Genomic DNA, 24,181 nt, shown 5'->3' with positions numbered 1-24,181 from the left:
CGCGTCGTTTTGACATTTGAGCTAGCCGTCGGATTCCTAACACGTGTACCCCTTAATTAATGCAATGTTCATATTACCAAGGGGTGACGTTTTGATTACCAAGTGACCGTTACAACTTTAGACCTTGACATAAATGACGTGGGGAGATGGAAGGCGCGACCAAGTGAGCTATCATGCGACCTTCGCTAAAGATTTTTTAACTTCTCCCAAAGCAATAAATTACATTTGGAAGAAGTAGGGGAATTGTGATGAGGATATTATTAAAGCACAAAGGTCGAAGAGTATGGTCGCATAGTTGATCACAAATTAGGGTGAACAGAAGACATTTAGGAGGTCGCACGGTGTGATCGTTGGGTCGTTTGTGACCCATTATGGCTTGATGACGTCTCTATCGGGTTAAAATAACCCTGGTCCGACCCCCAAATTGACCCGGACAGGTGCCATCTCTTTAAGCTGCTTAGTCATTGCATGTGTGGCCATGGAAACGACACCTGCTCAGTGGTGGGTCCCAGCTCTTCTCCTATAAATACTCCAACTCACAAAGAGATAAGGTACTGGATACCCATATATTTCACTCGCATATTTAGATCGCTGAAGTTTTCCTTCGATCTCTATCTTACTTAGGCATTGAAGTGTCGTCGTCGGGACGAGCCCGACTAGTTTAATCTTTTTGTTTTATCTCCAGATAACAGATTTGGATTGGTGGCGTAGGGAGGTCGTGGTCGTTGGTCGCGACTAAGCTAGATCAACTTGGATCAATATATATTCTAAATATATATCTATAATATATATATATATATATATATTTGTATGTATTGTATATGTAAAATTAAATTTGAATTTTTTATTTATAAAGATAAGATCCAACGGTTACTAACAAATATACAAATAAAAAATTAAAAAAAAATTGGACTTTCTTTAAGGCATATTAGCCAAGATTGGTCTGAATATCCGGGCTAATAGTGCCCAGTGACTCATTTATTAGTTATTTGAGTGGCCTATGACTAATGATTTCGGCCCATGACTAATGATTTCGGCCCAGCATTGGGCCGTATTGCACTTAGAAATGAATCACATCATTCTTAGAAATGACAAACTTCGATTTTTTAAACAACTTGGTACAAACTCCAGTTTTTGAGATTTTTCTTTTTGGGTAAATTCATTTGGATGGATTGGATTCTTTGTTATTAGACCATGGATGCATTAAAAAAATGATTTTTTTATTACAAATACAATAACATGTTTGTCTTTAATAGGGGTAAAATTGTCAAACTACACCATAATCCCATAATTCAAGAAGGCTTAGTAAACGTGTAGTTTGTGTAATACTTTCTAATCCACAAAATTATAGAGATGAAAGTAAACAGAGTCTAACATTAAAAATTCCACTTAATACATTGCAAACATGGCCTAAACCTATCGGATTGGATTAATAATCCATCATAGGTTGGGATTGGGCTCGTTTGATTTGTGTAATAGAATTAAGCGTGATAGGATCATACAGAATAAAAAATTGAATAATTGTTAATCCTATTTTACATTATATGATGTTTGGTTTGAGGTATTGCATTTTGGATATTTCATCCACTAAATTATTTATTGAAATACAATTGCTTAAAATTAAATTAATTTGTGAAATATTTGCTTTTTTATTTTATCTATATTTATATAAAGTTGAAGTTGGAAATAAATATTTAATTAAGTAATTAATTATAAAAACTTAAATATTTTCAAATATTGGAAAAAGAAAGAAGGAATAAGCGCCCGTTACGTCGTGGAGAGAAGAAAGAGAAAAAAGAGGGGAGAGTGGAGACGAGGGGAGAGAGAGAGAGAGAGAGAGAGAGGAGATAATATTAATTTGTAGAATTACTTGTACCAATTAAATATGTTCAATTCATACTATACATTGTGATTAATAAGAACGGGGCCAGTATTAATATCGGGTTCTAATAATACTAATCAAATGTATAATTAATTATAATAAATAATTTTATCATATCCAATCACACGAATCAAATGTAGCCATGCGACTTAGCTATTCTCAATCAAATATTGGAAATAGACTTATTCATCCATATTATTAATTAAGGAGGAGGGATTGCAATAATTAACTTTGATGTACATGTGATGAATTACCTAACCTAAAACCCTATATAATACAACAATGACCTACGAAAAAAAATTTGCCATCTTTTTCGTCTTTCCAATCAGATTATTCTTAACGTTATTCTGTTTTCAATAATTTATTCCAATAAAAATATATAATATCTATTTTGTTTAAAATTTAACATAATATAAATTTAAGCACCTATTTCAAATGTGCCACTAAGAATTACTACTAGTTTAAATTGAGGGTAATTAAATGAGCTATTACGTAACTTTGATACAATTATAAATACTTTTTATACTTTGAAAAATTATAAAAATATCTCATAATATTTGATGAATTATGTAATCCTTAAATAAATGTATAGAATTGTCAATTTTACTTTTGTAATATTTTTTTTCTTTTTCTAAAAGAAATTAAAATTGTAAATGTATCGGACAATATGGATGTAAAAATATGTTTACTTAGTCCATAAAAATGTTTTCGAAAAACTTAAAATATGTAAACTTATAATTTATAGTTTATAAGGATATTTTGGTAAGTTCATCAAAAAAAAAGAGAATTTTCATTTAACGAAAACTAACGAATTGAATTAATTGTTGAACGACTCTTAAATTAAGGGTATTGAAAGTTTTTCAAATTATGAATAAATATTTATAATTATAGAAAATTTTAAAAGAGCTCTTTATAATTTACAATTAAATAATTGTTGTGTAATGATACAAAGGACAAAATGTATTTAACACTTTTCTTTTTATTAGTAAATGATCTGGTATCAGTATGGAGCTATTTCCAGCCAAGGAAATTAAAAAGCAAAAATCAAGAAAGATGGCACTGAAAATTTGCCCCTTAAATATCTGGAAATGACCAATAGGGTTTATGAGAGGTTTTGAATTCCCTCTTCTCTCTTCCTGTACATCTCTTATCCACACTCACACACACACACAAACGCGCAATTATTTCATCAGCTCTGGCTTCCATAGTCCCATTCTCCCCGAGCCCCAGAGCTCAATTTCAGCAACCCCATAATTTTTCCTCATGGAAACCCCAGAAGAACCCCAACTTCATTTCAATGTCAACCCCCGAAATTCCCAGTTTTTCGCAGAGCCCCCAATTTTCTTCTTCTCCTTTCCCTCAAACCCTCAAGCTCCCATCCATCCATAATCCCGCCCCTCTTCTTCCACCCCCTATATCAGACTGTACTGATGACAGTTTCCCGGGAAAACCCGAGAAGTTGTCGACTTTACAAGTAATGCCAAATGGGTTTCAATCAAACTTGACGAAAGAGTCGAGTGGCAGGGGTTTTATTCAAGACCCGCCTTGGATTTCCTCTCTCTACATGAAAAGTCTGCTTTTTAGGAGCAAAAATAGAAGTGAGGTCAAAATAGAGTTCCAAGAAACCGAGAGGCGCAAGTATTATTTACTACGGAGGAGGCAGATAAAGGCGGAAACGGAGGCATGGGAGAATATGGTGGAGGAGTATAGAGAATTGGAGAGGGAAATGTGTGAGAAAAAATTGGCGCCAAATCTGCCTTATGTGAAGAAATTGATTTTGGGTTGGTTTGAACCTTTGAGGGAAGCTATTGAAAAGGAGCAGAACTCGCAGAGGTCGAAAAAGCAGAAGGCAGCTTTTGCACCTTTTATTGATGCATTGCCGGCGGACAAAATGGCTGTCATTGTGATGCATAAGATAATGAGCCTCTTGATGATGGGGGGAAAGGAGGATAGGTGTGTGCGTGTGGTGGAGGCTGCTGTTCAAATTGGGGTAGCAATTGAGCATGAAGTGAGTACTTATCATTGTGTGGGTGTATGGGTTTTAAAGCATTCTGTGTTTGCTGTACAAATTGTTGTCTAATTTCTAGCAGCACATTGACTGTAAAGTCCTCCGCCGACCCCCAGAGAAAGAAGAAATAGAAACAAAGAAAACACACCAGCTGTGCATTCTCTTTCTCTTGTGGTTTATTCTTTTGTCAGATGGGAATTAGTCCTCATAGCTAGAAATTTGTTATATTGATTGATATTACCTGTAAATTTTTGTAATTGGATTTTGTCTGTCAGGTTAGAATCCACAACTTCTTGGAGAAAACAAAAAAATATCAGAGGAAGGAAACTGTAGCTGAAACTGAAGAAGATTCAAAAAAGGAAGCTGCGATTCTGAGAAAACGAGTTAAGAGTTTAATTAGAAGGAACAGGGTCATTGAGGTACAAAAGCTGGTGAGAAATGAAGAAAGTAAATCATGGAGTCGAGATACACAGGCTAAGGTTTGGAGGCTGCATTATCTTTCTACCTAATAATCGGAGATCTTAGTATTTATACATTATCAGCCATATCTGTAACTTTACTCTTATCGAGCCGTAATATATATGTTGTGCAGTTGGGATGTTGTCTTATAGAATTGTTAACACAAAGTGCTTATGTACAACCTCCAGTCAATCAGTCAGCTGACAGTCCTCCTGACGTTCGCCCTGCGTTTAGGCACTTCTTCAAGATTGCACCAAGAGAATCAGGGTCAGAATATCAATTCAGTAATAATTCCCCTTAAAAAGACGATACTGCTGTAAACTTGTGCCTTGTGTATATGATCATGGTGCATGGGGATGCTCAGCAGTGGTCTTAGGATATAGTTGCACTTGCAATCTAGTTATTAAGTTTTTGCGCTTTTATTTATTTCATAGAATTTTCTGGTCAATTGGGACTAAAGTAATATCCATATTTTCTTCAGCGTTCGTTAATGTCGAGGATCCAGTTAATTGTATCTGACTGGTTATTCTTTGACCATTTCAGGCAGAATGTTGTGAAGAAGTATGGAGTCATAGAATGTGATCCACTTGTCCTTACTGGGCTTGATAAAACTGTGAGTCACTTCCACTGCAAGTTCCTTTTGGGTTGGAAAGTGCTTTTCCTTTTATGGTTTTTACTGCACAAAGTATTTCTAGCTTCGGGCTGTACAAATAGGTTGCATTCTTCCACCTTGGCTGGCCAGTATGAGATCACAGCTATTATATTATTTTTTTATTTCATTAACTAGTGGAGAAATATTTACCATAACTGCTACACTTGTTTGAATATATGGAGTGCATTTGGCATGGGCCAATGCTATTCTAGAATGTATATTTGGGGATCACTTCTTGAACTATTTTGTTTTCATGTAAGAATACATTGTCCTTTACGGGGGTATTTAGTGTTTGGAATAAGAAAGAAAGACTGTAAATTTCTTAAAAATCAACTGTTGGATTTTTGTATTTCCTTTGAAATCTCTAATTGTATGCTTTATGCAGGTTAAGCATATGATCATTCCTTATGTGCCGATGTTGGTGCCGCCAAAAAAATGGAAGGGGTATGTTTTTCGCTACTCAAGGGATTTTCAGATGTGAAAGCTTTATAAGCTTGTCTATCTAAAATGTAGTCGAAGTGGTGGACTTTTATATATGCAACAAGAAGAAAACTTTTGGGGATATATGGTGTCATACCATTTCTGTAGTTATATGGGAGTGACCTTACAGGTAATACTAAGACTGCTTGGTTTAAGCCCGTGCCTCATTTCTACTCTTTGACGTCCTTTCAGGTATGACAAAGGTGGTTACCTGTTTTTACCTTCATACTTGATGCGCACTCATGGGTCACGGAAGCAACAGAAGGCTGTTAAAACTGTCCCTCCAAAACAAATGCAGAAAGTATATGAGGTGGGAGCTGGAATAAGTTGCATTATTTTATAAAGATTTTGTTTTCATGCATATGGTTCAACTGTGGAGTCAAGTATGTAAATGTAGATTCATAGTACTTCCACTCTTAACAGACCAAACCTAACCTAGATGCTTCTTTCCTTAATATGAATTCGAAAACATATTTCTCTCAAATTAATGACGAGCTTGTGTTCTGCTAAGATGAAACAGCAAGCTGCCAACAAAGTTCATTTGTTTGATTCTAGTAGGTTTTGTCTTCTCTGTTCCTTATATCACGGGGCACCTGTACCTTGAGTGCTGCCTTTGTTTTTATTTAAGATGTGTTTTAGAGTGGTAACATGTTCAGTTTTGATTGAATATGCAGGCCCTTGATACTTTAGGAAACACTAAGTGGAGAGTGAATAAACGTATCTTAAGTGTTGTGGAGTGCATTTGGGCAGCAGGTGGCAACATTGCTGGTTTGGTAAATCGTGAAGATGTAAGTGTCCTTCATAGCATATGTGCTTAAGTATTTCTGTTGCCCACAGTATAAATTTTCCTGTTTCTGTTATGTTCTTCATAGCTTATGTGCTTTGCCTTTATAGAAGTTGTTTTTTGTGCCATAGGTTCCAATACCTGAGTTGCTCTCAGATGATGCGAAGGAAGTAAAGAAGTGGAAATGGAGTGTGAGGAAAGTGAAGAAAATCAATCAAGAGAGGCATTCACAAAGATGTGACACTGAATTAAAGCTCAATGTGAGTTAATTTTCAACTGCCTGTAACTGTTTGTTCTGCAAAGTGAAAAGATGCTTGAATAACATGTTATGCTCTAGAGCTTTGGCTGCAGTTTCACATATGAATTTTCTGCTAGGGGGGACGAATTGGCTAGATTCTTGGTTTCCCATTTATTATGACTGTCCAAAAGTTGAGCCTTTGAAGAAACTAAATGCACTGCAGTGGATTATTAACTTCCACATTTTCTTTTAAATTTTTGAGTTATCTTTTAGTCAAGGATACATATGCAACTCCTAGCTTTATTGTAAACATTTATCAATCTTCTGAAGAAAAGTTCAATGACTCCTGTATTTTCGTAACCGGTGATAGCGTAATGTAGAAATCTCTTGTGAATGAGCGCAGTCATGTATGCTCAATTAAACCTGAGGCCTCTGTTTCTATGAATTATTCAAAATTTCACAGCTTCCTTGCTCAATGAGGTAGTTTTTTAACATCATATCAAGATAAGCTGCTATTGGGTTGGAATTCTAGTTGCCTTCCTGTGCTTAGATGACCATCTGGTCTTTTATGTCTTAACCGATAACCGAGAAGGCCTGGAATCAAAACTTGAATCCGGGACGAGTCATTGCATATATGCTTTGCATTCTGCGCCATTCAAATCAGAAGACTTAAGCTGACTTTATTCTTTGACCAGCATTGCCATGTATCTGTATCATCACAAGCTCCTGTTACTGTCACTCTACTTCAGTCTTTGGAAATATGTCTAATCTATATTAAGCAGCATACAATCTATTTTTTACAGTAAATTTTTAATATCGGGATTCCCATATGTTGTTTTATTGCTAAAAGTGGACTGATGGAGTTAATCAGAATTCAGAACGCATGGTTTGGAATTTGGATAATTGAAAATCATACATTGAAATTTCTTAAGGAATGTAAAAATGAAATTAGCAATAAAATGAAAATACTTTGTAAATTAACCTAATATCTCCTAGTAATCGAACATTTTCTCAGTAACTATTTACCAACCACTCATGTTGACTGGTTCATCTGGGCTGGCTTTAAATTAGATGATTAAGTGGATAAAGATTATAGTTCAAGAAAAGACCATCAGATTGGATACTAAAATGCGATTTTGTGAATCAGGTTGCTCGGAAGATGAAGGATGAGGAAGGTTTTTACTATCCTCACAATCTTGACTTTCGAGGCCGTGCGTATCCGATGCACCCGCATCTGAATCATCTTAGTTCTGATCTGTGTAGAGGAATTCTTGAATTTGCTGAAGGAAGGCCACTGGGAAAGTCTGGATTACGTTGGTTAAAAATACATTTAGCAAATCTCTATGGTGGGGGTGTTGAAAAGCTTTCTTATGATGGTCGACTCTCATTTGTGGAAAACAATATAGCAGAAATATTTGATTCTGCTGATAATTCTCTGAATGGAAATCGCTGGTGGTTAAAGGCCGAGGATCCTTTTCAATGCTTAGCTGCCTGTATTAATCTGGCGGAAGCCTTAAAAAGCTCTTCCCCACACACTGTTATCTCCCACTTACCAATTCATCAGGTATGTACATAAAGACAACCCCTTCATAATTCTTTCTTTGAAACTTCCACAATTATTGAGAGTTTGTGCTTCTTTCGGAAGAGTGGGAGGTAGAGATGAAAGAGGATACAGAGGTCTCATAAGATAAGGCTCTTATTTGAAACTAATGTTCTACCTCTCAAAAGTTATTAAGAACTGCTAAAATTTTGTTGACATTGAAAATCCTGTATGCTTTTACACTTTATATAAATTTATTGTATCTAAGGTTCTGCTAAACATAGTTAGAAAACTATTGAAAATCTGAGCTAATTCTGTAAAGATGTTCAATGATGTAATAATTTCTTTTTATTGAAATTCATGGGTATGAGTGAAAAGGCCCTAGAATGTTACTTTATATATTTATGTTGAATTGCCAAGCAGTGGTCGTTCTCTAGCTTCCGTCATATTGAGTGATGGTTTGCGTAACCTGGAGAGCCTGATGAACAATAATTTGAGCATATAGAAGGAAGTTGCGATGATAGGGAAGGTGTTTGAATCACTTGGTCCTTTTTGCTGTCATAATTTGATGAAGGGTCAGCCAAGGAAAATTCAGTTTCCAAATTCACACTATATGACATGCAGCTCGCTTAATGGAAGCATTTACTCTTGATACTGCTTTATCTTTTCTTGTTTGTATAACTAAGCAATCTACGTCAAATCCATTTGAAATAACTTTTTCTCCCATAAATTTATTTCCCTTCCTCAAAAAACTATGCATTTAATTGTTTGTTTATTGGTTTGAATTCACATCATATTTCTTTGAGATTCTATTTTTCTTGTGAAGATATTGAGTTTTTACTCTTGTATATGCTGTAAATGATCTCATCCTGATAATGACTCTGTTTTCTGTCATAGGATGGGTCGTGCAACGGACTGCAGCATTATGCAGCTCTTGGAAGAGATAGTGTATGTCATATTCTCAGTATTACTTTTGGCTTCTCTGGGAAATCATACTTCAAAAGTGATCCATGAAAATAAATTATTACATAATGTATACAATTCCTCCCATGTTCCACTAAAATTCCACATTTGAAGTGGTTGGGTCACTGAAATATGTTCTCATGCTCTTCAACCAGCATCTTTCTTAAAGTTTCTGGTGATGAAAAAATCACTGAAGCTAACATCATTTGCACTAGCAGATGGTTCTAGGGGTGTAAACGACTCGAGCTCGGCAAAAAATTCGGGCTCGAGCTCGAGCACATAGTTTCGAGCTCGGACTCGAGCTTTTTTAATTTTTTTATGATAAAACTAAAAATATTTTAGAATATTTAGTTATTATATTAGATTGACAAGCCCAAATTATTTTTAAAAAAATGTACTCCTAATTTTCTTCAACTATTAGATAATTTAAAAAATCAATAATTATGCTTATTTTTTAGATAGATATTGAAATCCATACTTTTATGATGATATAAAATTAAAATATGAGATGTTGCTTGAATATAATTCTAAGATATACAAATATTTTGTTTATTAACTTGATATTCTGTGTAGTTAAATATATAAAAATACTTTAAAATAAAAAATATTAAAAAATAGAAAATGCTCGCAAGCCGGCTCGCAAGCTTTTGACTCGAGCTTGAAAATGTTCGAGCCCGAGCCCGAGCCAGCTTCGCGAGCTGGATGGTTCTACCTGCTAAAATTGGGGGAAATAAGAATTGCTTAGTTGTAGTTTCTGGATCCTTCTTGCACCCCTTGTAAACAACTCCATATGCTTCCTTTTTCAGCTATACCATTATGATACAGATTCTTCCTTTGTTAGATTACCTTGAAACTGTTGTCAACTTGTTGATGTTCTGCTGATTTTCAGTTTGAAGCTGCTGCAGTCAACTTAATAGCTGGAGACAAACCTGCTGATGTTTACTCAGAAATTGCAGAGAGGTTTATTGAATTGATTTTTATTTTTCTGACTTTTAGATGTCTGTCAATGAATTGATAGAAGCCTTTCCCCTTTTACCTAATGCTGTACATGATTGTTGCTTACAAAGTGCATTTATGTATTTTTTGTGTACATGACATTCTGCCTACAAATTTCCTTCTAATCATTGCCCATAAAAGTTTGTGGAAGCACATCCATCTATGCTTCCTGAAATCTTATGGCTGGCATGAGAGAAAATTCAGGGATATAGGCGGAAAAAAATGAAGCAATTGAAAATTAAAGTTTTGAAGATAGCATTTCTTTATCTTCTTTCTACTCCTACCAGAATTGTGAGACTTTAAAACTATTTGATAGCTTTCATCTGCTTTTTCCAAGTATTTGTTTGACTTTAGACGTAAAGCATCTTAGGTCAACTAAGTAACAAGATGAACTCTTTTGCTATTCATGGGTTGTTAAAAATCCTGGAATGAAGACCATGGATATGCTTTAAGGGATAGCATGGTTGCTTAACTCAACTCAACTCTACTTGGCTTAATGAAGCTTCAGTCACATACTTCCATAAATTGGGATTACAGGTCCTCTTCTTCCATTTGCTTACTAAATGCCGTGTTTAAAGTTAGAGCACAAGGATGTTAGTTGGAAAAGTGGAAAACCAGTAGTCTGTTCAACTTGGATTCTGTTTTTAGCTTTCGCAGCTCTACTTATGTGTTTCAGTACTAGCATGAAAATCATATAAGTAATAAAATGGGAGGAAGGAGCACATTAACTTATTCCCAAGTAACTATATTTCCTGTATAATACTTCCAGATTTTAAACTTGTTGAACAGAATATAATTTCTTTTTTACAGATCCTGTCATCCTTTTTTCTCCATCTCATGATGTTTATCTCTCTCAATGTTGAATTTGATATATTCTTACTCTCTGTATTCTCCTTGCTGCAAGTTTCTCTTTCTTAAAACTTACTTATTGTTTAGGGTTCATAATATCATGAAGAGAGATAGTGAGAAGGATCCTGCAACTGACCCAAGTGCGTTGCTGGCCAAACTCTTAATCAGTCAGGTGATTTTCGTCCTCTAAATTACCTTTTAAATGGTTGGTGTGAAAATAACTGTTTCTGAAGTTCTAAGACATTTTGTGCAATTGAAGAACCTGTAGTTTTGGAAGCTTTCAGGTTGACAGGAAACTCGTGAAACAGACAGTAATGACATCAGTATATGGAGTCACCTATGTTGGTGCACGGGAGCAGATTAAAAGAAGATTGGAGGAGAAGGGTCTGATTACTGACGACAGGCTGCTCTTCAGTGCAGCATGTTATGCTGCCAAAGTGAGCATCATGCACCAAAAGAAACTTTTTCCACTTCTTGCCATCTCTCTAAGATTTATCGCGTCACTCTTAGAACTTCTTAAATGAACTTATGGTGCTTTTGTGTCAAAGATATGATACAAATTTTTCCTACCTTACTCAGTTGCAGGGATTTCATAGGCGGAAAAGAAAACTTGACATGTTAATGAATTCTCCTGGCTGTAGATGAATTATGAAAATTAGTCAGACTTCTTTAGTATCTCCAAACCAAGATTGCATTATCAAGCAAGGGGCTGCAGCTTAACTGCTTGGAGCATGAATTTGCGATGTGACTGCAAGAGAGCATTTTTTAACTACGACATCACGTTTTAGAATGATTAATTTTGCGCTAGAAATAGTAGGACAAGAAAGTAAATTATCAGTTCATGGATTGTTGTGTTGTCAAAATCAGAAAAAGTGGGCGTAGTTTTATAGTGCGGTGCTGTGAAAGGCATCTAGCCATGAGCTACTTGAGTGCTGCAATTCTATTACTGAAGAGAGAGGATTGACTGTGGTAGATGGTCGGAAAGAACGAGATGGACTGACGAAGTAGAGAAAAAATGGTAGAAAGGAGAAGGGAACGGGAGAGGCGAGCAAAATGAGAAGAGAGACTAGAATGGAGGTGAAAGAGCCCTAAGAGATTAAAAGGGATATCAAAATTGGGGATTCTAGTTTCTAGCATTTTCACTTAGTCAAAACCAAATGGTTGTAAAAAGTGGTGGAATATATCTCCCAAAGTACTAAGTTGGGACATCAACTATTTTTTCTTTTAATTTCCCTGAGGCACTCTGGCTATTATACAATATTCAATCTGATTTCATTTGCACTCGCAGTATTGCTCCTTTCCCGAATCCCGCACCTGCATGCATGTATTTGCACCCGCTCCTACTGTATCGGACTTGTATCCCTACTCAATGGCAAACAAAAGGGTGGTGATACAACCTGAGTTATGCAAGTTTTCAACTTAATGATATCTATACAATAGGAGGCTTACATGCAGTGCAATTATATTCCCAAGTATAATTAGGTGTCTTCTGACTTTTCTCTAATTAATGACACTGTGCACCCTGTTATACTAGCAACAGTCTTTTCAGAAAAAAAATGGTTATGAAATTTGAACGATATACCAGTACATGCTGAGAATAATTATGGTTAGAAACTTCTCTGCAGGTGACATTGGCAGCACTTGGGGAGTTATTTCAAGCTGCACGTGCAATAATGGGTTGGCTCGGTGACTGTGCTAAGGTTTGCTAAAAAATGCAAACTAAATAGTATGACTTGTAAAGACTCATTAAAAATCAACAAGTTTCATGAATTTGGGATTGTTGTTTGATGTAACTTGAGTTACTTGACAGATCATTGCTTCAGAAAATCAACCTGTATGTTGGACAACGCCACTTGGTCTTCCTGTCGTACAACCATACTTCAAAACTCAGCGTCATGTAGTAAGTGATTTATGCTGTGTGAAGGAATACATTCTGAATTAACGGAAAGAATAAAGATTACAGTGATGCTAATAACTATTAATGCATGGTACCTAATGTAATTATCATAAAATAAATAAATGTGGAAAGATGTTTGGTTTGTTAGGGGAGTACAACCATACAAGCTCATCTAATGTAGTGCTGAAACCATCTTTTCTCACCCAGATTTCTTGAAAAGCATTCAGTTTAATGTCAGAAATGGGGGACGTTTGCATCTTTGTTACAGGATTCATATTGCTAGTTGCATGGTTTGATAGTTTTTACCATGTCAATGATCTATGCTTTAAATTCACACATCTTAAAAATATATTAATAAGTAAGAACACAGAGACACTTTCTTGACCATTTTCTAGTGGAAAAGCCACAGCAATATTTTTCTCACTTCTCTGTTTGTGAATTGAGAGCTTAAAATTCTTGAGATAAATGTTTCGTGTATGCTCTGGATGAGCTGTTTTCAGTTTTTATTCTGTGGAATCTGATTTACCTCATTTCAATGCAGATAAGAACTTCTCTTCAGGTTTTGGCCTTGCAGCGCGAGGGTGATTCAGTAAGTTTTATCACTCTCTCCTTTTATATCTAAGCATTTGCCATTGTGGGTACTGATGCTCATTTTAAAATGACTGGCCCTAGGTTGAGGTAAGAAAGCAGAGAACTGCTTTCCCTCCAAATTTTGTGCACTCACTGGATGGTTCACACATGATGATGACTGCCGTTGCTTGTCGAGATGCTGGATTGCGGTTTGCGGGTTTGTCGTGATCGCCACTGCCTCTAAATTTACTCTGTTGGTTCATGTATCTCTTGTGCAAATGTTTATTATTGAAGTGCGTGCATTGTATTTGCTCTGGGGTCATCAACTGTGTATAGGTAGGCTGATCTCTTGCCTGTTTATTCGCATGGTTTGTCTGGAGAAACCTAGCGAGAATGGGGCTGACATCAGGTTCTAATTCTGTCACATCCCAAGGCTTGGATAAAACATAACTCCCTACCTCGGGCCGTGACACCATCACTTGTGGTCTAATGAGATTCACCCTGGACCACTTTCTAAACCTATCCAATCTAAAAGGAAAATTTAAACTCTACTGTAATTTTTATAAATAATTACATAACGAAAGTAGTAAGGAAGTCATATAGTTACATTTATGTAGTGTTTTTTCAAAGTTTTTAGGAGCCATGCTCTACCTTTAGATACATGCATGACTATATGCAAAATTAGGTGGGCTCCATTTACAGCGTAAAGGGAGTTAGTCCTCATTTTAAAATGTCTACCTGGTTTGGAGGAGGAGACAACAAAAATTATGTAAGCAAAAGCTTAGTGAGGCTAGATATAAATGAATATTGTTTATCAAAGTATATTATCACTTGCTCGCAAAGTCTGTTTGGAGTGACTAGTAGAAATCAGCCAAGTGGCACGATTTAAGCCTCTGAAGAATAAATCAGGCAAATACCATCTTTGTGACCCCCAAAAGACCATTTACTATCTTATCCTTAGAACAAGAATTGACCCTGTGACCGTGTTGAAATGCCATGCCTAGTTTACATGGCCGGGCCAATCACAATTACAGAATTGTCCGTGATAGGACACCCAAATTGGAACTGGACAACAAAGCCAGACATTGCTTGTTTGAATATATTAACATGCTGGAGCACTGTTATAATGGTTTAGTGGATTCTTCAAACATTCATAGAAGATCAATTTGTTGAAACCAGTAATCAACTTTCAACATTTTCGTGAAAGCAAAGGTTCCCAGGTTTGCATGCCTGATCAGGAGAAGAATTTGAAACATTTTCTACAAATTTAAGAGTCAGACTTTCCATGCCTGATTTGATGGTATTTGATGTTTGTTTCACAGTTAACCAACCTCTTGAGATGCCTCCAGTTTAGAGTCGTTTATTTTGTTTGCCTAAGTGACTATCGTCAATCATGTTGTTACTTTAAGAAGTCTTCATTCTTGGTTGATGAGATTGGACTTCTACAATAACCTTTTTGTTGCGTTGCAGGCGTGCACGATTCATTCTGGACGCATGCTTGTGATGTTGATAGAATGAATCAGATCCTAAGAGAAAAGTTTGTGGATTTATACAGTATGCCAATACTTGAAAACGTAAGTATTATAACCCCTCAAATAGCTTCTTGCATGCACTGAATGACAGTTTTAACTTGTTTCTCGTATTTCCATGTCCTAAATAGCCTGCTGAAGTATCTCATTAAATTTATTTTCGTTCTCCGCATCTCTTTTTTAAGTGCACTAAGAAGTGTTGATTTTGTACCTAGACTTGGGTGGAAATGGAGTGTAATTAACATTATGACATCCAACTTCATGGTTGGATCCTTGGCTTTTAGACCAACTCCTTAGGATGCTTATTTCTCAATTTAATTGTGAAACAGGAAATGCATGGATTTGACATTGCCAAATCATTTTAATTTATGTGTTACTTGCAAATTGTTGGCATAAGTTACCAAGAATTGCTTCACTAAGCTTGCTCTGCATCCAGGACTTATCGACTTGCTTTGACTTCAATTTTTAAGATGATTCACTTGCACTTTACATGTTGATTGCATGAGCAGCTGCTTGAAAGCTTCCAGACGTCATATCCAATGTTGACCTTCCCCCCTCTGCCAAATAGAGGAGACTTTGATCTTGAAAAAGTTATTGAATCTCCATACTTCTTCAACTGATCCTCCCCATAATGCATCCACTCGACGGACAATTTTGCTGTGCTCATCAGAGGGTACCTGTCAGAGGTGCTTGCGAATGCGCACGGATTCTACTAGAAGCCAGATTCATCTGAGCCTGGACAGCGGCTTTCTTGTTCTTGTACATGCACTGTATACAAGTTCATGGTCTTGGTGCACATAGCATCTATCTGGGGACATGTTGAAGTCTCATCTCATGGTGCGTAACATAACTAAGCTTCAGCAATTTCTAGTTGCGAAAGATGGAGTGAGAACAGAAGCCGAGTACTAATCCTGAAATGCTTGTCAAGGCTTTATCCATAAGGAGCATGGATATATCATAGGGGATTGTATATGCTTTAAAGAAGTCTTTCCCCCAACTTGTTATCTATGCACAAGCACAGTAGGGAGCTCAGAAAGGAGAGAGAACATAATTTTGGGAAAGAGGTGTTCAGTCTTCAATGGGCTAACACTGTAACTCTGTCGTGTACAAATAAGTAGTTTTTAGTTATTCAATATGGTGGAAGGTATATAATACTTTGATGGCTGTGTATATACCATATCTTGAATAATTGAGCTCTTCTCTTCAAATGGAAATACTACAGAAATTTGATTGGATTTTGATACCCAACTCATCGAAATCTTTTGATCTTTGGAAAACTTGTTTGTTACTCATTTCTTGATTGATTTTTGCTTGGTCTTTAGCTCATTGATTCTACTCTTGGACTCAATTATTTCATACATTTGTTTTACCTTACTGACTTGTCCAAAAATCAATTTCAACTCATGAACTTAGAAGGGTGGGTTTGGAGACATGAGATGAGGCTTCAAACACATAGTAATGAGCGCAAAAATTTCCAAGTCCTTACGAGTAAATGCAGTCCGTGAACATCAATTGGCTTATTACATATGCCTGAACCATTTGTAGTAATTATGACATGTTCTCTCCTTTTAGGTACGGCAATAGCTCTTTTAACATAGTTTCCAATGACTGGCTTGGATTTAACAAAATTTATTGGAGTAAGTCTCAACTGCCAACGTATTCTGCGACAATAGTTGTTTTTTCAAGCTTCTTGCTTCCGAAAACCAATTAAAATTTTCCCATGTTTGTGTTGGAGCGAGAGAGAGAGGTGGCCATGAATGCATGTATGCATGGAGCTATCACGTAAAATGTGTGGGTATTCGAGCTGGAGTTGTCTTAAAAAGTTGGAAAAGCATTCAAATTGGTTGCAACAGTAGTATTTATATGCTTAGAATTAATACTTGTTGGTTTGGGTGTGGTGGGTGGTTGGGAGTATGCTTATAAAGCTCTGTGTTTGCACGCAAGTGCAGTCAAGGAATAAGAATGGCTGTGAAGGGTTTTCTGGCCGCAGTGCTAATCTCTCTTTTGGTGGTGGGGTGTGCGGAGGCCAGGAAGTTGGGGCAAAAAGGTGAGCTCAAGAAACCAGAAGGGTTCGTTGATGGCGATGCTGGTCTAAGTAATCATTATGTAAGACCTGACTGCGTAGGAAAAGGTGGTGGTGGTGGAGGCAGTGGTGGGGGTGTTGGTGGCGGCATTGGCGGGGGAGTTGGAGGCCATGATGGTGGAAAGCACCATAAGAAGGCTAAAAAGCATCACCATAATGGAGTTGGAGGAGGTATTGGAGGGGGCAGTGGCTCTAGCGGAAGTGGAATAGGAAAGGGGACCGGGAAGGGAGGTGGAGTTGGTGGTGGACATGCCCACGGATCAGCCGGTGGTATAGGGGGAGGTGGTGGTGCAAACGGAGGTGGAGGGATTGGTGGTGGAGGTGGAGTTGGTGGAGGGGTTGGAGGTGGTGGTGGAGGGGGAATTGGTAAAGGTATTGGTGGTGGAGGAGGAATCGGTGGTGGTGTTGGAGGTGGAGTTGGTGGAGGCGTAGGTGGCGGAATTGGAGGTGGGGTTGGAGGAGGAATAGGTGGTGGAGCTGGGGGTGGCAGTGGAGGCGGTTTCGGTGGTGGATTTGGAGGTGGTGGCGGTGGTGGAGGTGGTATAGGCAAAGGAATTGGTGGAGGAGGAGGAGGTGGGGGTGGTTTTGGGGGAGGTATTGGCAAAGGCATAGGTGGTGGAGCGGGCGGTGGTTTTGGGGGTGGCATAGGTGGTGGAGCTGGAGGTGGTTTTGGAGGAGGAATAGGGAAAGGAATTGGCGGGGGAATAGGTGGTGGTGGTGGTGGTGGAGCTGGATTTGGTGGGGGTGGTGGCGCTGGGGGCGGCATTGGCGGCGGAAATGAACCGAAGAAACCATGAGTTCTAAAAGCTGCTGCATTGTTCCCTCTCTATGATTATTAATTTGGCTGTTCCAAGAGTATTTCCACAAAGTAGTTGTTTCCATTTGGTGTCTCTTTGTAACCCCAATTTGGAACTACAATTGCGCTTCAATGTCTTTAATTTTCATATCCATTTTATTCTGGATGTATTAATATTTCTGGGATGAACATAAATATTTGTGTTATTTATTTTATGTTAATTAAAAGTGTATATTGAATCTCCTCCCAATTAATATTACATTATTAATCTGATCTTAGACGTTAACTATTTTCTTAGTTTATTGAATTATAAAAATTTGTTTCTAAAATATACTAAACTTCTAATTTATTTTCTAAATGAGTCCCAAAAACATGTTTGTGTATATTTTTCTTTGAGAATTTATATACTTAATAATTTACATCTATACCTATATGTCATACATATATGTAAAGTATTATTAAAATAATAATGACCTTAAAATTTTATACACTTCTTAACTTCATTGTTAACACTACAATATAGAGAAAAAGTAATTTAATTAGATTAAACTAATAAAAAATAAGACAAACTTAATTTCATCATAAATTGTAGGGATAATTCCATTTATACTTATAACCTATAGTTTGTTTACATAAATTATCCGAACCTTTGCATAATTATAGAAACAACCCCTAGCAAAATTAAGTAGGGAGCAATTTGTGTAAATAATATTGATATTTCTGGTGGGTGTATGTATAATTATCCAAAAAATAGGGGTGATTTGTGTAAACAATGTGACTATCCCTAAATTATAATGCATAGTCTCAAAATAAAATTATTATAAGAATTTAAACATGAACTGTTGAAAGAAATACTTATTTTACTTTCACTTAAATAAACTTGTTAAGTAGGTGCAACGAGCTTTCCAAAATAAAGTTATTTTATTCAACATTTTTTAGCATACATGAGAAATGATACACCATATGCTTCGTTTACATTTAATGATTTGGCCATACATACATAAACATAAAGATTTATTTTAAAGAACAGTTAAGACAGACATAAAAATAGGCATAAAAACTTATTAGATTGAAAACTTTATTTTATTTCGTTCATCTTTTTGTATGTCGGCATAAAATATAATGCAATTTGTTAATTTTTGGCGAGTTCAAAAAATAAAATAAAATTGACATTTGTTAAGAATATATTAATCTTGATAATAAAACATTTGCATTTGTTAATAAATTCATAACTTATCGTCACAAGAAGTAAGTATTTCCAAATTTATGAAGTTTATATTTCACATGAATTTTAATACTTTTTATGAAAAATAACAGCGTGCAAATATTTTAATAGTTCCAGTAAAAAGTTCATCATTGATATTCGAAAACTGAATCCTCTTTCATTTATTAGCCAGAATTAACAGCACCAGCTGCCTTATGGAGGCAGGGAAAGGAAGGGAAAATGAATAAAAAGAGATGAGCATAAATAAAGAAACAGAAATAATTCGAAAAATCAGATTGAGTCCATCCCTTCTATAATCTTGAGTTCAGCAGTTATTCACATGCAGACTTTATCCAGGACATGAGAATGGGAGACACAACATATAAGATTTACTTACAAGAAGCTGTTGCCATTTCATGAAGAGAACTTGTGATTTGATGTTGCCCGACTTGATTGCATTGTCGTTGTCTTCATGGAACGGTAGGCCTTTCTGTTATTGTTGCGAAACATACTTGCACATAGTGTCAGAGCCAAGCATTAGTATATAAATCACATAAAACTGAAAAAAGAATAAAACAAAAAACTCTAGGTCCGTCTTGGGAGTTTAAAGCCGAATCTTGGCCATTAACATCACTTTCCAAGGACGTCTTCTTGGACAGAAGTTGCTGCACATATAATTGGACATCATAGTGAAAAATAAACTTTGTTTTTAAGACAACCTCAAGAAAAAGCAAACTAAAAGTATATTTTCTTACATTCTTACAGGAATTAGCAAACTAGTGGCCTCGAGTAAAGAGAATAGAGAAAACAACTACGTCATAAAATCTAGCAGCTCTTCGAGAAGTATGAGAACAAGAAGGTACTTCACTGGATCATGTGAAAAACACATCAGCCTTGCCAATCATGCACTTCAAGCCTCGAATCAGCAAAAGACACAATGCAGTATGCACTTTTATACACCAGAAGCAGTGTTTATGTGTCTGAAGGAAATTATGAGAACACTGAAAGCAGAATGATAGCAAATCATATCAATGTATAAGGACTGATGCAATGTGAAAGTATCTCTAGGCAATTAACTGTTTTCTTTATTTTTCATTTGATATGTAAAGATAACGACGATGGTGTGTCTCCTCCTGTCGACATTAAATTAAAAGGAGAAGATTAATACAAATTATAAATAATAACTGTTAAACTATATATAAACAGCTAAAAGGTGGATCTCATCCTACTTGAATTACATGAGCTCATATAACCAAAAGGTACTCTAGATATATCAGTTAAAAGACCACCGTTAGACCTCATTGGCAAATTGACAACAGTATGATCAACATATTCACTGTTCTTGATGGAACATGGAGTAATTCAGAACAATCCCTGTCTGCACTTTGTACAAGTTGAATATCTGATGTCAGTGTACAACAAAGACTCCAGCCACTTCCTGGAAAAGTAAATTTGAAATTGTGTCTGTGATTTTTTTTCTGCAAAGTTCAGAGGAATAACATGTAAATGGATGCAAAGATTCTGTATGTGCAATGCTTACCACTGCATCAGATTCAGAGTCGTCTATGCTATGAGGTCTAGATGGATGTATAGAGGAAAGAAGCAGAACAACCATGACAGTAGCGTGCGTATGAATGAATACAAGTATCATAGGCCCATCTGCTTCATCCACAAGGACCACTTTACAGCCTCCAGGTACATATCATTCTTTCTTAATGCAGTGATCAGATTAGCATAGGTTATCCTGTCAGGTTCTATTCCATTTTCTCTCATTTCCTTGACCAAAGCCATGGCATCGTCAACCATTCCTGCAATCCCATATGCTTTTATCAATGTGTTATAGCTGCACAAATCAGGACTGATTCCACATTCTTTTAATTCCGTTAGCACGCCAGCAACTTCTTCAATCCATCCTTGCTCTCCATAGATGTTGATTAAGATGTTGTAAGTGTACTGGTCAGAAGAACAGTTAGAAACCTTCATCCTCTGCAAGACACCTCTAAATTTTTCCATTTCACCTTCTTTCCCATAGACATCCAGCATGCAATTGTAGGCTTCAAGGGAAACTGAAAAACCATCAAATTGCATTTTCTTGACAGCTGCTGACATATTCTTTAAGTATTTATTTTTCCCATAGGCAGCTATGATAGTATTGTAAGATATAACATCAACTAGACCTCGTTTCTTGGCCATCCAAAACACTTTCCTTGCCCTTTCAAATAGTCTAGATTTGCCATAAGCATTGAGCATCACATTGAAGGTAATGGTATTCGGTGAAAATCCTCGCTGAAGCATTTCATCAAAAAGCCTTGAGAGTTCATCAACTGGCAACGCACGGGCACAGCAGTTTATAACACAATTATACATTTCCTCATCCCAAATTTCACCATTTTTCAACACTTGATAATACAGCTTGACCAATTTATCATCCATGCCACATCGCTGATAAATGCGGAGCATATCACGTAGAAGATACGCATCAGGCACAATATTCTTTTGTTCATTCATTATGTCCAAAACCAAGCAGGCGTCTTTCAAAGACCCAGATTTGACATACATTCTTATTATAATGCTAAAGGCTATCATGTCCAATTTGACACCTGAAGTTTTCAACTCCGCATAAAGTTTTTCAGCTTCAATAAAAAGGCCCATTTTACTGTAAATGTCAATCATTGTGCAGAAGATATTCAAGTTTGGTCGGGCAGATCTTGGCATGTAAGTAAATATTTTGATGGCATTCTCAAGATGACACAAATCTTTGCATGAACATATTAATAGGTGGTACAAGTTATCCTCAAATATAGAATCCTCCCATTGCTTGTCTCTCAGAACTTCCAGTGCATTATCAATCAAGCAATTTTTCACATAAGCTGTTACAAGAATTGCGCAAGATGTCTGGTTTTTGAGAACATGATCATACAGGGGACCTTCCAAAGTCAAAGACATCTTTTCCAGTCTATTAGCCTTCTCATACGCCTGTAAGACAATGCCCAGGATGGAGGATTTTTCACAACCAATCAGCATCATGTCATCAATAGTTCTTCTAGCGCCATCTTCATCTTCATGCTTGGCTTGCAATCTCATCAATGTATACAAGTTTGAGGAATTAGGCTTAAAACCCAACCTCTTCATTTCCATGTAGTAAAGTTTTGCCTGCTTATAATTGCCTGTTCGACCCCAACCTTCAATTAGTGACCTATATGTTGTTTCATCAGGCTCAACACCATTTTCTTTAAGGTCGTGGAACAAGCGTTCTGCGTGATCCATACTTGAAACTCTCCCATATCCAGTGATCATTGTATTGTATGCAACTATACTTGGAGAAAAGCCAGCTTCTCCCATTGCACACAGCACCTGCTCCGCATCACTTAACTTGCCCTGCTGGCAGTAAGCATTTAGCAGTACCAACCAGTTCTCCTGATTTAAAACCACATGATCTTCTCTCAGGAAGGAAATAACATCTTCTGCTTTATCATACAAGCCCATGCGTATATAAATCGTGATCATAGCTGAATAAGCAGACTGGCACGTTATTTTCAGATTCCGCATCCAAGAAAATGTGAACTCTGCCTCCTCGACAACCCAACCCTTCTGGTAAAGAGTCATAAGCATTCCAAAAGTAGCAACATTTGGCCGAACCTTATAATCCAACATCATCCTGAACCACTTAGCTCCCAAATCGACAAGCCCATTCTTATAACAAGCATATATAAGGGTATTGAAAGTCCGATAGTTAAGCTCGCAACCTGAGTCACAAACCATTTCCCTGATCATGACTTCCGCTTCACCCCAGTCCTCCTTTCTACCCAAAACCCTAAGAATCAAATTATAGGCAGTCATGTTCTTCTTCAACTTCCCATTAACTTTCATCCACTCAAAAAACCTCAAAGCTTTGTTACCATTGCTTTTCTCAAGCTGTTCTAAGATCAGATTGCAACGCTCGTAGCTCAACTCAGGCGCAAGATCATCAAAATCTAAATCCACTACAGTCTGGCCATCCAAGACTCTGTTTGGTTTTATATTTTGTCGTGGACCCACGACTTTCTCTTCCTTCTTATACTTGTTGCGATTTCTATGAACATCCAAATTCCTACTAGTGTGCTTCCGAGCCGCATTTGCACTCCTAAGCTTTTTCCAGATATTCACTCTCCCTTTATGAGAATCTCCATGAAAATCTGGGGTTTCTAAAATCATATGATCACCAGCTACATATTTCTTCCCATCACCAATCTGACAACCATCCAATGTCGACTCAGGCGCACCCAAAAGCTCATTTCCTAACCCATTAACCCTAATCTGCTTCAGTTTACAAAAGGGCTTCACAATAAGCGCCCCATTAGTAATCACATAACCCGAAAACAAGGTACTTGAGCCAAATTTCAATGAATTCAAAGCAAACCTCTGTTTCTTGGACTCATAACAGCTGTTATCTACAGAAACTGAGAGCTTCAGGGAGGCCATGGAGTACGGTGGCCTCTGCTTACACTAGCACTACTTCTTATTCATCGAATGACTAACTGCATTCAGCAGCATAAGAAAATTCAAGTTCTTGAATTTCAAAGTCGAATTCAGCTTAAAAGTAAGTGGATTTTAGCGATGGAAGCCAATAAAAGACGTACCTCTCTTCACAGAGTGCAAGCATTGAAAGGATAAATGAAGTTGAAAGAAGTGGAGGAAAAGAAGCTACTGGGTTGGAATCCTCTCCTAGATTTGCATATTTTGTTATTAAATGAGTAGAGAAATTTTTTTCTCATCATTGTCTGTGTATGGATAAATATACATCCAAAACATCTACATAAAAATAGAATAGGCAATAGCATTATAACTCTTTGAAGATCACAAAAATATACTTCATACATTAGTTCACATTTAAAAATTCAAACACATTTGATGCGTATACATAATTTATTAATGTGTATATATAATTCTAAAGTTTTATTTTATTTCTTTTGTCTAATTAAATAAAATTATAGATAAAATAATTAATTTATTAATTTGACAAAATAAATTATTATTAAGTATCAAGAACAGAAAATTATTTGAAGAAATAAATATTTTGTGAATAAATAAATATATTTTTCAATAAATATTTTGTCGGCTAATGTAGTCTAGGGATCACGACCCTTAATTGTTACGGTAGCAGAGGAACATTTGATTAGGAGTATAAATGGATCGAACTCGACAAAAAATTAAGGCTCGAGGTCGAGCTTTTGATTTTGAATTTGAGCTCGACAAGCTCAAAACTTTTAGG

At 36.5% G+C, this 24,181-nt stretch overlaps 3 protein-coding genes across 6 annotated transcripts; 2 read left to right on the top strand and 1 right to left on the bottom strand.

Moving 5' to 3' along the window:
• Positions 2,961-16,121, top strand: LOC105155408 (DNA-directed RNA polymerase 3, chloroplastic). Of its 2 annotated transcripts, none has more exons than XR_002286600.1 (19): positions 2,961-3,890; positions 4,166-4,369; positions 4,483-4,616; positions 4,893-4,962; positions 5,387-5,445; positions 5,674-5,791; positions 6,156-6,269; positions 6,397-6,525; positions 7,651-8,067; positions 8,941-8,991; positions 9,896-9,966; positions 10,939-11,023; positions 11,136-11,288; positions 12,477-12,551; positions 12,662-12,751; positions 13,290-13,337; positions 13,421-13,571; positions 14,789-14,892; positions 15,357-15,374. XR_002286600.1 is itself a non-coding variant. In XM_011071281.2 (19 exons), exons 1-19 carry the CDS (start codon positions 3,180-3,182, stop codon positions 15,465-15,467), a joined length of 2,859 nt encoding a protein of 952 aa, XP_011069583.1. In that variant the 5' UTR covers positions 2,964-3,179; the 3' UTR covers positions 15,468-16,121. The 2 variants fall into 2 exon arrangements, 1 of the variants encoding a protein (XP_011069583.1); XM_011071281.2 differs by having other exon boundaries at positions 2,964-3,890; positions 13,421-13,535; positions 15,357-16,121.
• On the top strand, positions 16,810-17,727 carry LOC105155472 (glycine-rich cell wall structural protein-like). Its single transcript, XM_011071348.1, has one exon. The coding sequence runs from the start codon at positions 16,810-16,812 to the stop codon at positions 17,725-17,727; it is 918 nt and encodes a 305-aa protein (XP_011069650.1).
• LOC105155406 (pentatricopeptide repeat-containing protein At4g30825, chloroplastic) lies at positions 19,418-23,696 on the bottom strand. 3 transcript variants are annotated; one of them, XM_020692037.1, is made up of 3 exons: positions 23,550-23,696; positions 20,471-23,447; positions 19,418-20,394 (listed from the first exon to the last, which is right to left on the bottom strand). In XM_020692037.1, the coding sequence occupies exon 2, from the start codon at positions 23,389-23,391 to the stop codon at positions 20,578-20,580; it is 2,814 nt and encodes a 937-aa protein (XP_020547696.1). In that variant the 5' UTR covers positions 23,392-23,447; positions 23,550-23,696; the 3' UTR covers positions 19,418-20,394; positions 20,471-20,577. The 3 variants fall into 3 exon arrangements, with proteins under 3 accessions (XP_020547696.1, XP_011069582.1, XP_020547695.1); XM_011071280.2 differs by having other exon boundaries at positions 19,418-20,368; XM_020692036.1 differs by having other exon boundaries at positions 19,418-20,368; positions 20,471-23,665.

Source organism: Sesamum indicum, linkage group LG2 (assembly GCF_000512975.1).
Source record: "Sesamum indicum cultivar Zhongzhi No. 13 linkage group LG2, S_indicum_v1.0, whole genome shotgun sequence".
NCBI lineage: Eukaryota > Viridiplantae > Streptophyta > Magnoliopsida > Lamiales > Pedaliaceae > Sesamum > Sesamum indicum.
Note: the sequence above shows the minus strand (reverse complement) of the source record. Positions and strands in the feature narration are given on the sequence as shown.

Excerpts from the sequence above, each read along its gene's own strand:
- LOC105155472 (XM_011071348.1), top strand. The coding sequence starts at position 16,810 with ATGGCTGTGAAGGGTTTTCTGGCCGCAGTGCTAATCTCTCTTTTGGTG.
- LOC105155406 (XM_020692037.1), bottom strand. The coding sequence starts at position 23,391 with ATGGCCTCCCTGAAGCTCTCAGTTTCTGTAGATAACAGCTGTTATGAG.
- LOC105155408 (XM_011071281.2), top strand. The coding sequence starts at position 3,180 with ATGTCAACCCCCGAAATTCCCAGTTTTTCGCAGAGCCCCCAATTTTCT. Across the intron at positions 8,068-8,940 it reads CCCACTTACCAATTCATCAG|GATGGGTCGTGCAACGGACT; the intron begins GTATGTACATAA and ends TTTCTGTCATAG. Across the intron at positions 11,289-12,476 it reads CAGCATGTTATGCTGCCAAA|GTGACATTGGCAGCACTTGG; the intron begins GTGAGCATCATG and ends ACTTCTCTGCAG.